Source organism: Ctenopharyngodon idella, chromosome 11, assembly GCF_019924925.1.
Source record: "Ctenopharyngodon idella isolate HZGC_01 chromosome 11, HZGC01, whole genome shotgun sequence".
In the NCBI taxonomy this organism is placed as follows: Eukaryota; Metazoa; Chordata; class Actinopteri; order Cypriniformes; family Xenocyprididae; genus Ctenopharyngodon; species Ctenopharyngodon idella.
Window position 1 is genome coordinate 13,057,891 of NC_067230.1, and position 14,900 is coordinate 13,072,790.

The 14,900-nt window shown below is 37.4% G+C and overlaps 1 protein-coding gene across 8 annotated transcripts in view; it reads right to left on the reverse strand.

The window, feature by feature from the left end:
- kif21b (kinesin family member 21B) overlaps window positions 1-8,533 on the reverse strand; it is a 100,800-nt gene extending 92,267 nt beyond the window's left edge. For 7 of the 8 annotated variants that reach the window (XM_051911620.1, XM_051911621.1, XM_051911618.1 and 4 more), the window contains exon 1: window positions 8,158-8,532. In XM_051911620.1, the coding sequence (XP_051767580.1) occupies window positions 8,158-8,198 (41 nt within the window). In that variant the 5' untranslated portion in view covers window positions 8,199-8,532. Of the gene's footprint in view, window positions 1-8,157 lie in introns of all 8 variants that reach the window. The other variant, XM_051911617.1, reaches the window with a different exon arrangement.
- Between the last annotated feature and the right edge of the window lie 6,367 nt (window positions 8,534-14,900).

Consider the following 14,900-nt stretch of genomic DNA (forward strand, 5'->3'; position numbering starts at 1 on the left):
TGCTACAAATTAAGTTCCTCTAACTCAATGTAGCTTGTTGGTTAAACGTAAATTTACTCATAGTTGTCATAACTCAAAAAAATTGATGCAAACTGTTGCGTTATTTTTTTTTTTTTTTGAGCCAACACATTATTTTTTAGAGCACGTCATAAAAATTGCACGCATAGTCACACACATTTGGTCTCTGTAAACCGCCATGTCACAGTCAACATCCTCATATACACACTCCATATTTTATTTAATGAATGGCTCTTTCATGTGAAAAATGCATCATTATACAAAAAACAGATCTCAACAGTTAATGGTCAATCTGTTTTGCTACTGTGCTATTCATATCTCCATAAAAGTTTGCAACGTTGTTGCAGACGGAATACAACACTGATTATATTAAATAAATATTTTTCATCAGGTTAAATATTGATTATTAATAACTCAGACCCCTTTCAGGGCATCTCTACCTAACCAACAGCTTCATGCACATCCACCATATTTGTAGTTTTTTCTTTCTTTTTGTATTCGTGTTCGTAGTTCTGATCCGAATCCTCCTCTAAAGTGTAATGGGTTATGGGCAATATCAGTTGATACTTTGTGTAAGAATCCACATTGAACATCTACTGGAAATAGTGGACCATCTGGCATACTCTTTATACACACTGGCATACACACTTATTCTAATCTCACACACTATGGGCTTGAGTTTTTTTAAACTCACAGAACCCCACCCTTCCTGCCCCATAGGGTGTAAAAATATTTCATCAACAGGCAGTAGAGAAACAGAGACAGACAGATAAAGGTACAGCCCATGTGACTGTTGAGGAAGTCAGTCTATTAGTAAACACTAAAGACGCTACTCCTACTCCACATTTTATACAGCACAAAATAGTTTAGCCGAATTGTGAGCATTTCTGTGTGCCTAAATTAATCCTTAACTTACTGCCTTAATCGTCTGACCTGCAGAAGGCTTAAATGGTTATTGCTGCAAGTGCAGCTTAATGAAATGCTCAACTAAATATGGCCCATGCAAACCAAACTCTTCTTCATATCCCATACACTCACTCTATGCCGCATAAGGGTTACAAAACAGGCAGTTAGCAGACCACCTTTACAAAAGACACTGTGCTGTGGGATATATTTCAACTTGAGCTGCATTGTCCAGGTTCTTTAATAGAGCTTAATGGATGGCCAAATGGACTAGTCTCAATTACATTTTTTGCCTAGACCTACTACTAAAAAAATATATATATATATCTTTTTTAAAACATTAAATAATTTAAATTCTTTAATTTATTTTGCTTTTTGGGGGGTCATAAAGTGTTACAATGTGGGTGATACAACTATTCTGATGTTATGATAATGAAGAAAAATTGAAGAAAAAAAGTTCCTAAGTAGTTTGTGATACTTTATTATTATTATAATTTAAAAAAGAGCAGTGAAGCAGTTTGTTAAAATATAACAAGGTCAATAAAGTTTCTTAAAAATCTCAGATTATAACAACTCGTGTTTAGTAAAATGTCATGTGGTGCGACTCTCCCAAAACAATAATGTTTAGGAATTAATAATTTATGATAAATGTAAAAATACTAATAATCTAATAAAAATCTGAGAGCTTCTGGTTCATTCCTGTGTTATGCAGCACATTTGAGCTTCAGCAAGAATGAATCAGGGGCCTGTACCATGAAGCCGGATTAGCTGGTAAGCCAGGTAGGTTTTAGATAAGTTTGCGCCAATCCTGGGTTTTAGGTATCATGAAAGTGACTTGGCTTTTAGCGGTGTTCATCACCATAGTAACTTACGCTTCATAGCTAACCTGCTCCTGGGCAGGTTATGTTCTGGTTTAGAGATCTCAAAGCCTATCAGATGTGAGCAAACTGACACTGACACATCCAACGCAATAAAGTCACTCCCCCAGTTTCTCTTCCTCCAAATTAAAGATCACTATATAGCAAAAAAATATTTAACAATAAAATTGTCTGGCTTTAATGATAATTACTTAGAATTATTTTATGATTTATATGATTATTATATGATATATATTATTATTCATTACACACAAGCGATTTTAGTTTAGCAGTTATTATTAAGCATTTAGTTTTAATGAATATTAATATATACAGATCATATGTGATATAAATAAGCTGTAAATAAACTTTAAATATGATGTGACCTTACATGTTTGAGTCTCTATCGCTATTATCAACTATATAAACTAACGTCACAAGTTTTACTTGTACTGATAGAGCAAGATCATTTCTTTTATTTGTCCTCTTACATGGACAAGTATTTTCGTCAGTGTAAATGAGTTTAAATACTTCATTTTCTTCAATCTCTTAACCTTCAGGAAAAGAGTTTTGAATCGCGCTGGCTGTCTCGCGAGAAGTGAATCACAGATTCTCTCTGTTGCAAGGCATGTGATTGGCTGTTGACCGCTGATGTCACGCATTCATGTGCACGCGCTCCACAAACTCAGGATCAAAGCCCGAGTTGACAGAGAAAGTTGATGATCAGCATCATGGTACCAACAATGCCGGATTGGAGTGGTTTGGTTTTGTCAACTCAAAACTAATCCTACAACCCTGAGTTTGTTCAACTACCATCATGGTACAGGCCCCAGGTTCATTCTCGTGTTACGCAGCATGTTTGAGCTTCAGCAAGAACCAATCAGGTTCATTCTCGTGTTACGCAGCACGTTTGAGCTTCCGCAAGAGGTTTGTTCTCACGCATCAAGCAGGTTCAGCTGAGCTTCTGTTTATGTTCGCTGATCAATGTTTATATGCAAATAATAGTCAATTCTGTGGAAAAGCGGTCGAGTCTCATCAAAAAGCTTGGATCAAACCGCTCAATTCATATGGATTAGTTTTACGATCTCTTTATGAAGTTTTTGAAGCGGCAAATTTTTAGTTGCGTAGCTGTCTATGGAGGGACAGAAATCTCTCAGATTTCATCAAAAAAGATCTTAATTTGTGTTCCGAAGATCTTACGGGTGTGGAATGACATGAGGGCGAGTAAATGATGACAGAATTTTCATTTTTGGGTGAACTAACCCTTTAAGTCCTTAAATTTAAACTTTTTCAAGCCACATGAAACATGCTTGTGTTTTAGACTAGACTTTTTAACATATTTTCTCTGTATCATTCACACTCTTATTTGTCAATGACCCAGTAATCACCACCACCATGTAACTCCTGAGAATGCCAAGGACCTTAAAAACCCAAAACATTATACCCTGACGTCTTGGGAGAAGCTATTCCCATAAACGAAGCAATTACGAGTCTGGTTCCCAGGAGCCTCAACTATTAACATGATCCCCCCACAAACTCCTGCATTCTCAGCCAGACCCTTGAGAAAAGATCAAGCCGTGTCAGTAGGAAGCAGACTGGACACATAAACAGGTCAGGAGTTTCTCAAACTGTCAGATGCAGGCACTTATCTGGCAGCCATTATGTTTGAGCTCAGTTCAAAGTGAAAGAGAAATATTTCTAAAAACAGTTAGTGATGTTAGAAGATTCCCAATGAAATCATCAGACGCGTTATCTCGAGACCCTGAAGGAATTCCTATGAGACCCTACAACTACAGACAGTCTGTCGCCACAGTATGGATAACCTTCTTTTATCAGGCAAGAAAATCATCAACAAAACAAATTTTCACTTTGTGTCTAATTATAACAGCGCTGTTGAGTCAACACTCCTGGAGAACGTCTCACTTGTCTATACCAGGAGGGTGGAGAAAGAGGAAAGATGGCCTGCAGATGACATACACTGAGGGGACGACAGACACACACAGACACACACACACACACACACACACACACACACACACACAATACAGATGCAAACTCCCACCCACAGAGACACAAACACAATCAATCTCTCAACCACAGGCTTTGATGGTGATTAAGAGGAAATGAGGTAGAAAAAGGGTCAACTCATGAGAAGCTGAGCTTGCTACTTAGCAGTTGAGGTCACATATTCTCACTGTGGCAAGGACATTCTTTCTCTCAGTAATAATGGGGAAGTAGTTTATTACAAAAAGGATAGCAATGACGTGACATACTGTAAATGCAGAAACTATTTAATCACTCACAATACTGTAAATTAGTCTACAAGTAGGAATTTCTCAAGAAAGAGCTTCTAAACTCCAACCATCCACCATCATGTCATCTTGCGTGTTGTCAAGGTAGACATCAAGGGAGATTCTGGGTCAACAATAAAGACAATCTGATTGGCTGATGTCCTCAATTTCTCAATGTCTCAGCCCAATCATATCCTTCCTGCCCTTATCCAATGGCTCTGCTAGGAAATTCCAAAAAAGTACTGCCAATGATGAAATAAATGCCATTTCTGAGTACTTCACTGCTTCCTAGTTTTGATATTATTGAATTTAAACTTTTCCTGAAAGTTTATACGACAATTAATTGCTCCCCAAAAGGTTTGTGTATGATTGCCTTTGCGAAATAAACCATCATTTGTCAATACTTTTGTACACTTCCTCAAACATCTAAAAAAAATTACAATAAAACAAATCTAAAAGCTAGATTAAATTACACAACATCAGCCCGATTTGTGGTTGGGGCGAGTCAGAATCAGTCTGTAGATTTTGGTAGATGAATTTTACAAAAAAAATCATGTATGATAGGTGCAGACTCCAAATTTTTAGCCACAAGACTATGATTCCATCCAGGTGTAGGATATCAAGCATGTTTGGTATTTTGGGTGGACTTCAGAGTAAAGACCGTTTTTTCACAACTCAGTACATACAATCGTAGCAACAACTACAGCAGCCAGCACTTATCACAATGTAATGGAAGTAGCGACAGATTATTCATTTCGTATTGCATTGCAATCAATGAACAATTAACCTTGCGGGTAATAGATAGGTGTGTAGGACAAAGACTAAGAAATAGACAAAAATTACTTTAAAAAACAAGGAAATCAAGCACACTATACGTACTTGCAAAAATATCAAAAAATTCTTTATTAAGCACATTTCCCATGACCTTCATCAGGCATTCATGTATTGCATGTGTATGCAGGGCGAATACCTGGTTTAATTTATTGGCTGCTGATTGGATGAACTTCTTATGTGCTCTTCAAGTTGACTCAGAAATATCGTAGTTATGAGTTCCAAATGTATAAATGACCAAGTGAAGTTGTATACAAATGGGAAACTCAGAATTCTAGACGATTGCCGATTTCGAAGGGGCATGTCAATTTGAAATATGGTGGAAAGACACATCTATAATATCATACATCTATAATCTATATATGGGTCAATGACGTCATGTGACGGGTAATTTTTTTGTCCAAAGGCCTTAATAATAATAAAAAACAAAGATATGACATCCAAAGAACGTAACTAGATCTCTTTTATCGAATCCAAAAGGTTTTAATTATATTTTGCTACATATAAAGGTTTTTTAAAGATTTTGAAGTGTCAAAAGGTCATTCGGTTTAGCCGTCCAAAGGCCAATACAGCCATTTCATTTGTGATTAAAATATCTTAAAATGTAATAAATGTATATATTTTTTATTCTAGCAGGATTTTATAACATCATTTATCAACATAGTGCAAAATGGTATTAAAATTATGTGTAGAAGTCGTTGCTTTGTTATGAGAAAGAACATCCGGAAAAATGAATTTCACTGATGTCATTCGGAGTAACCAATATAAAAGGACCATTTTGGATCAAGTCATGCGGTCAGTATCATGTGACAGGATGTGACATTATTCAGACACCTGCAAAGGAACACATGGTCGTGAAGCAAAGTAACTAACTCTCTTTTAACTATATGAAAAATGTATGTTTTCACTTGATCATATGCATGTCCCAAAACATCAGGTCATTTGGTACAACCGCTATAAAACATGGAAAATGTTGTAATATTTAAAAAAAATTGTACTAAATATAAAATGTTTGATTGTTCTTTTGCTAGCTAGATAGCAAACTAACAAGCTAGCTAGCTAGATATCAGCCTGTTAGCATTTTTTTTTTTTTTAAATATCGTCATTCGTTATAACCAAAAGTGTCATTATGGTTAAACCGAATGACTTTTTTGGTGACAAATTTTGTCCATCTGGTAAAAAAAAAAAAAATGACAAAAGCAGTGTTAATTGATTATAAAAACCACAATCTCATTGTTAACACTTAAAACTTAAAAATTAATTATATCTTCATTATGTTTTTTTACACTTTTATAAACCTTATTCGTCAATGACCCAAATAGAGTTAAGTGAAAGGATGGTGTAAAGTTAATCACTCAACTGTGACGGTTTATTTTATGTAACAAAAATAAAGTTGTGATACCATGTATAAATAAGCGATTTTTCCCTATAGTGCACTTGAAGACAGCAATAACGCAAGCAATTGAAGGAAATGGTGGGGTTTATACGGACAAAATGTTTGGAGAAGTCCAGCATATGCAACCAGAGAAAAGTCTGTTGTTTTACTGGAAAATTGTGTTATGACATTGAATACAAATTACAAGGTTAAAAAAAAAGGATGAAATGTTCACAATAAGATCAATAACATGCATTTAGAAAATAGCTAGAGTGAATTTCTATTTCATGTTGACTTCGCATTTCTACAATTCAGATTTTGGTGAGACAGGGCTGACAAATTTCAGATAAAATGACTGTATGATAAGTGCAGACTCCAAATTTTTACCCTGACTACAGTATTTCATCTAGTCAGAGAAAATCAAACATGTTTGATATTTCGAGCCAACTTTAGATGAAAGACTGCATCCAATGTTTTTTACAGCAGCCAACTCTAGAATCCCATATTTAGTGTCAACATCTCTGGTGATGGATGACTAATTTTGTCTATCACTTTGTCGCTAATTACCAATCAATTACTATTGAAAATAAATGACTTTTGGGTCACTTTGTCGCCGCACATCGCTGTCAGTATGAACCCCTTCATGTTAAGCATGAGCAAAACAATGATGCTTGACTCACCAAGCAGCACTTAAAATAGAATCTTTGAGGAATATCAATCCAGTCCTGCCTTTCAAGCACTGGAACTAGATCCACACAACAGTCTGAATGTCTAGATGAAGTATAGTCCATGTTCAGCATAACACGTGGGTCCACTTCATTCATTGATGTAATGCACCCCCTCCCATCTGCAGGTGTGACCCAGAGTGAGCAGCAGCCACAGTAAAGCACGCTCACTATACAAACCGTGCATCATAAAATTCAACCATGCACCTGCAGCCACACTTCCTAATATTGGGCAACACAAAAGATCCACTTTAATGCTGCATTACTGCAACAGCAGGTCCATTTGGCCCTCTAAAACAACACAATGAATGCATGCAAGCTCACAGGAGGGGCTTACAGAAATGGAAATGGGGACATAACACACCCAGACACTGGATTTGATCTCTAAACCGCTCTCTTCTCGCATCAGACTGATCTGAGGGGGATCCAGACAATTCTCAGACCACCGCCTCGAGTCATGCTGCAGCCCGATGCTCCTGACTGCTGACACGCGCTTCAATTTTACGAGCTCGCCGCTAGTGAATAAAGACATTAATGTGATTGGCAATTCTGATTATCATTGCAGACTAAGACGAATCGATTCTATATTGATCTATAGCGATATTAATCACTGATGTAGGGTTTTAACAAAGGGAAATAAGGACACTGAGAATGAGCGCGCGCGCGCGCGTCTTTGTCATTATCACCTTGCAGACATTCCTGCATCATCTGATGTCCTTCAGCAGTTATGCAAAACTCAAAAGCAATTAAATGCACCTTACTGTATACAGTGCAAGAGACAAGTCAAACCTAAATGTAACTTCTGTCTTTATATGCATTATGCATGTAGTTATGCATGCATGTAACATGGATGTGTTGGCACATGGGAACTATAGTTCGGCACATCTGTGCTTGACACTTGCAAGAAATTTTACACTCACCGGGTTGCAATCTGTGTGCATGTGTTCACATTATCACCCGGGTCTTACCTTGTGCGGCACACACCCAGAGAATTGCAACACCCTGTTTGTCCTACAAACACTTTGGTGTGTACGTAAATAAACAGTGCATGATAAATAAAGCATATGTAATACCACGAACAGTGTATTATACTACAAACAATGGGAAATATTGGTTGCATATGGGCACAGTCGGCAGATTCTGACAGTCGGGCTTACCTTAAAGAGACCTTGACAGAGCAGTCGTTTTGTGTCGCCATGCTTTGTGCTGCTGTTTCACCTCGCCCGTCAAAATGAGAAGTGATGCCGCCAAGTTTTCGCAAAGTTTACGGACGAGCTGAAAACACTGTTATGCGTTAACACGCGCGCGACCGCTCCGGTCCGTCAATCAGCGTTACGCAGCCAGACATCGCCGTTCACCTCTGTAATACTGATGAAATCAGCACAGCGATGTATATATCGCATGAAACATGAGGGGGATTTGCATCTTTTCTTCTTTCGAGCTTGTATCCTGTCATATGTGCGAGTGGCGCTCGAGCTTACATCCGAAACTACACAGAGCGTCTGTGTGCTCGCACGTTCAATGTGCAGGGTTTACTGAGAGAGGTGTGGGCGTGTACATACAGCGATGATTGGCATGCCTTCCGACCACACATAGCTGCTGTTCCCGCCTACACATAGATGTAATTGACCAATTAGAGCTCAGCGGCGGATTAGCCTTTAAAAGCAGACTCAACGGTCATAGATTAAACGCAACTTCAGTTGACACGTCTGAACGCCGCGCTGGGAAATCCGATTCATATTAATGAATCGGTTCGTTCGAGCGCTTCACTGCAAAACAAAACCCGTTGAAAAACGATTCACCGACGACCCGTTTAATTTTTTACTCAAGGTTACTGAGAAGTGTTTTAAACGTGTTGTTTTATTTATATGTAATTAAAAATGTGTTTGTTTCTTTTTTAATCATTATGTTTACATTTTTGTTGATCTGAATAAAGAGTGAAATGAACGTAAACCATGTAAATACTTCTTGTGTGAAAATGATTTGTTCATGTTTTCACAAATTATGACACACAACCGCTAATAATGTTTTTTCTAAAGTTAATGTACTTGATTAAAGTGAAAACCGCATAAGAGATTGTGATGTGTAGCTAAATAGCCTATTACCGAACAGGGTTTTTTTTTTATTATTATTATTGTGCGTCATCCCTAGTCAAGCTTTAATTTTGTCAAATTATGTAAAAATGTGAAAAATTATTTGTCTGTAGCTATTTATAGCCTTAACAAAAGAGTATATTGTTTTATTTATTTTGTTTACAGTGCCATTTCCGGGTCAGAATGGTATAAAAAAAAATAGAAAATGGGAAAAGTGATGGAAATGCTCCTGTGACAATTTTTGGACACTGTTGGTACATAAATTGCGAATCGGTTCAACTGAGTCATTAAAAAGAATCGGTTCAAATGAACGATTCATTCGCGAAACGAAAGTCACATCTGAAACACATTTAAGGGCTGCAAACGGAGAATTGCTCTGGGTTCGAGGGTTATGGTTTACAACAGCCCATTAGTCACAGATCATGCTCAAAAGCAAAACGAAATACAGAAATGTATTGGATATACATTACCATAACGACATGCTGGTCCTTGGTAAAAGATTAGATTGGGAAACAGACACACTTTCACAACTTCACTTCTGCATTAAAAGTGGAACCATAAACTTTAGCTTACTGTGTGAGGAACAAAAGCATGGTTTATATCCTTTAATTTTTAACCATATGCAATCTTTTGGGCTTGTAACTCCGATATAACACTGGAGCTCATCTGTCGTGGGAGCACATTAGTTGCTGAGATGGGGAACAGCACTTTGTCAAAAAATCACCACTAAATAATTTCACAAGAACACCACATTTCCATAAGTATTATATTTAGCCTGTCTCCCTGTAGTCAATAATTTTATCCCTTAAAGCTCATCTTTGATCACCAAAATTACATATTTAGACATTTTTTCCTGTGAAAAAAAAACTTCATGCCTTAAAATAGCTTGAATATAACTCTACACCCTTGCTAAGTTTAGTATACATGGATCTATGAATATACTAATTAGCCCCGCCTCCACTCACTCGCACGAGCTCAGAGATCCACTCGGTCAACTTACTGAAGTAAACGCTGCACAATGGTATCGTTTTTTACAATGTCGGACACATAACTGTAATTAATATGATAAGCCTTTGGCTTGACTACACAGCTAATAATGTGTTGCTAATGTTACACAAACCATGTTCCCGTTCGCGAGTCAGACAGCTGTCTTCTAAAAATCAGCATCTTTAGAAACGCTTTGAACAACTCAGAACGTCAGTGGAGAAACGCATATAGTTCATCATAACATCATAATATTCACCCGCTATATTACTTGATTTTTCATATGAACAGAAAAATTTACCTGGATAACCTTCTTTTGAGACTCCCTTACTTCAGAGCACTCATAGTTAGTGATATGCTAAAGCCGGCCGGCACGTTGACATGATTGGTTACAAGATAATTTGTGACGTCAGAAACACCAGCGATTTCAAACCATGTTTTTGAAACTGTCTTTAGATCACTGCAGTTTTAAAGAGAAAATACTCAGCGATGGTGTTGACTTATGAATTTGCACATGATTTGTCTTAAAGCATATTAAAAACACCACATAGACATACAACCAACATTAAAAACTTGATTTTCACCACAGTGGGACTTTAAAACATAAAAAATCTGTTTCATATAAATTAAGGCATGTTGCATAATGCAGGGCAGCCCACAATCCAAACCTCTGGACCCTATTCAAACAGATGTCAAAGCAGTTTATAGGATTAAAGATGCATTGTATCAGATCATTCACATAATGTCCCATCATAAATGACATCGCAAAGGAGGCGAATGTTTAAGAATATCCTTGAAAACCCCTCTTCCGGATTATTCACTTATGTAAGTGTTATTCAGGGCTTGCATATGAGCCTTCCACGCTTGGAGGTTTAACACATCACATGATGCTATTTTAGAGACTAAGGAGAGGATTGTTTTTGTGGTAATTTGGGTAAGCCGATGTTTTTGAAAATTTCCCTTAAATATGAGCACAGTCTTTCACCTTTCACCTTATTTTTAAGCAATTAATGAGATTGTAAGACAAATCTACATATAAGCAAAAGCACTAGAATGTAGAAAATCCTCTAAAATACATAGAAGAATGGGGGCAAAAAGAAAAATAAACGTATATAAACATAATTTTATATATATATATATATATAGGCTATATAAACTTCAGAAGTCACATACATACACACAAACATTCAGAATATTTCTGACAAGCAAAAATCAGAATGACAAAGAACGTGACTTGCATTTCTTTGATGTTTCCATAATCTCTTTTGCACAGTTTGCTATATTTAGCTTTGAGGTCATAAGCTGATTCAATTTCACATTCTTTAATCAACCTTTTCTGCTATCTTTAAATTAATATTATGTAGCCAGTTTTTGCTAACTCATATGTGCCCATGGGTCACCAAAAGTCTAAACCTGATTTATTCAACTCTGCACTGTGCAGACGAATTTGAACGAATTAAAGTTGCAGTAGAGTTTTTGATGACTCCCAGCACACTTCACTCTAATGGTCGCCCCACACCAGACAAAAGCTTCATACAATAGCCAGGAGTGGAGTGCTGCGGTTGACTTGTTCAGTGCATGTGCGTGTGTGTAAGGGAGTGTGTGTGGGGGGGAAGATTAGCCACAGTCCATGTCTGTTTCAATCCTGTGAATACAGTAGCCGCACATTTGGGTAGAGAGAGGGGAACGGCCAGGCACAGAGTCAGCTGACAGCTCTGACTTCATCTAGGTCAGTCTGCTGCGTGTGTATGTCTGTGCCCCTGGGCTACACACACAACACACACATCCACACACACGTTCACATACAGACTCCCTCATCCATCCCCAAATTACATCCATCCTCCCCCCAGCAACATCACCATCTGTGTGGGAAGGAGCTTGCCAAAGCGCCCAGGTTAGAGCCCAGTGTTCACTTGATCTGGTCTAACGTGAAAAGTCAACTCGCAACATGCTGACTGTGTGTATTTCTACAGTAAATAGAGTGTTAAAGTGGTGGTTTTACCCAAAAATGAAAATTCTGTCATCATTTACTCACCCTCATATCGTTCCAAACTTGTATGACGTTCTTTCTTCTACGGAACACAAAAGAATTTTGAAGAATGTTGGAAACCAAACCATTTTGGTGACTTCCATTTCTCAGAATATCCTCTTTTATGTTCCACAGAGGAGAGAAGGTCATACAGGTTTAAAACAACACGACAGTGAGTAAATGATGGCAGAATTTTCATTTTTGGGTGAACCATACCTTGTGAAAAAGAAGTGTGCTTTATTGTTTTGAATGTGCACTTATACTGTACTTCAAATCTTAAAAGTATATTTTTTTATAATGTACTTGCAGGTTATATAATAATAATGAAATAAAAATTAATCTTGTACTTAAAGAGAGTGCACTTTCTTGTTTCTTGACACACTTAAGTATGCTTTTAAAAAGTGCACAAATTTGTCATGCTTTAAAGAAGTACACTTATTTGACTAACATACTAAAGCAAATACATGATTTTAATTTTAGCTGTAGTGTGCTAATCAGTATTACATTTTAAATTAAAATATTTTAAGTGTAGACCTACTAAATGTAATAACCTTCATATTTAATTAAATACATGATACCATACCATATACCATAAATGCTTGCTCAGTGCATTCGGTAGTACACTACAGACAATAGAAGTAATTTTGGTAACATTTAACAAAGATTAATAATACTGTAACAAATGTATTGCTCATTGTTAGTTAACTCATTAACTAATGTTAACAAATGAGACCTTATTGTAAAGTGTCACCGTAATTTTAAAGATTATTTAAAATATATTAAGTGGGTCAAAAAAAGTTTAGCTGATTGTATTTAATATAAATTTAAATTAAATTTAATATAAATTTAAATTCCATAAAAGCGCCGATGGATGTGGAAAATTCTGTACGTGATCTACTGACGACGCGCAAATTCTCGTGAAATCAAAATTTAAGTTTTTTAGCTTTTAGTATGACTAAGTTAGCTTTAAGATTATAAATAAGCTGGTGTGTTCCAAAACAATGACAAAATTTGCATTTAGGAGGTTCTGTATAAGCATTAAAAACTTAAAATACGCTAAAATGGATCACGGATTTTCTAGGGCTGCGTTCCAGTTCGTTTTGACGTCACAATCGTGTTGCAAATCTGAACAGTAATCCTGACAGTAGTGTTTTTAACGGCAAAAAAAGGTTTGTGCTGGAGCAAGCGTTAATAATCTGGCCTAAATGTCTGAATGTCATAAATCCTTCACTTCACACTTTTAAATTCTTTTAAAGTAGGCCTATATTGTAAGTATACGCTAAAGTGTACTTCTTTTTTTTTTTTTTTTTTTTTTTACAAAGGATTACTTTAAGTGTTTCTTTTCCCCTAAAGATTTGTCACAAACCACCAATCTACTTAGTTTTGGCTGCTATGTGTGGAAGGAAAAAACGTAGATGGTTGCATAAAACAACATAGCAAAAAAGCACAAGACTCTCCCAGTCAGGCATTTTGGTAGTGGACTAAATTAAGTGCTAATCTAGCTATCGGCCCCTTACCTGGATTTCAGCAAGAACTATTGGACAAATGTTACGCCACCTAATTAATATTCATGAGGTAAGCTGATACGGTTTATAATGTGTCCCCAACACTTTTTAGATTGTTTCTATGGCCTGATGTGCCCAGAAGTATTGTAACGTTTACAATTTACGTGATTGGGCGAATGTTTTAAATTAGCTGTGTTTTTATTAGCTTGCCCTGCTAATCAGTTGCTTATTCTGTGCAACAAATGGCGTCTGGTTTTCATAAAGAAGGGGAATAATTACCCCATCGAATGTTGACAAAGGCAAAGATGGTGTGATGAACGCACAGTTGGCTGAGGAGGAAGTCAATGGTCGGGGCGGTCTGGTGGTCAAAAGAGTGTCTCTTCGGGAGGCCTCCATTGTGTGTCGCGTGCTGTTTCACCCCACCTATCCCTCCTCCCCCAGTCTTGTGAATTTCACGCTGGGCCTGGTTTGGGTTCGGGGCGGTGGGGTTGAGCACAGCCTGTGGGACTTGCCCCACTGACACGGTTATTGATAGTGTTAGTGCCACATGACGGACAGAAAGGCCTGGTGTGTGGAGGAGATGACAGAGAGGTCACGGCGGAGCAGAAAAGGAGGGATTTCTTTTGTCTGGATGGGTAAAAAGAACTAGCCTAAACTAGACCACTTGGAACCACATGAGTGCACATGACAGGAGAGACCGTTCACATTTGGGATGAGCGATAGAAACAAAGACCATGTGTATTAAGCAAGAAAGTGTACAGTCCACTGGTCATTACTGCAAAATAAACCCTAAACCCTTTTTGAGGATGGGCCTATTGATCTGATCTTCCACCAGTTTTGCAACAGAAACATTTTTAAGTGCATTCTGTGCCTTGTTTCCATGGGAACGGTTTTAAAAAGAAGAGTAGAGCCCATGTCCTGACAACAAAAAAAGCTTTTGTATAGTCTTTCGTTCAGGATGTCCACAAAGTGGTGTAGTGTGAATAGACTAACCTCACTTCCACCTGAGGGCGAAACACATCACGGGATGAGCATCTGCCTGTAGCCACGGGGGAACACAACTCTTCTTATGATCTCTGCTCATACCTGATTGTTAACAATAAAGATTTAATAAAAAGCATCAGCAGTCTGGATCTCAGTAAATGAAAAGGGTTTTAGGGATGCCAAAAACAAGTGGGGTCAAATCATTAGAGAATACTGCTAGTGAAGTGCAGTGCTCATTACTGTAAGTACATCTCACTCATGGACGCCAGCTGTCTAGACACATTGTAGAAAGACAACACTGTGAA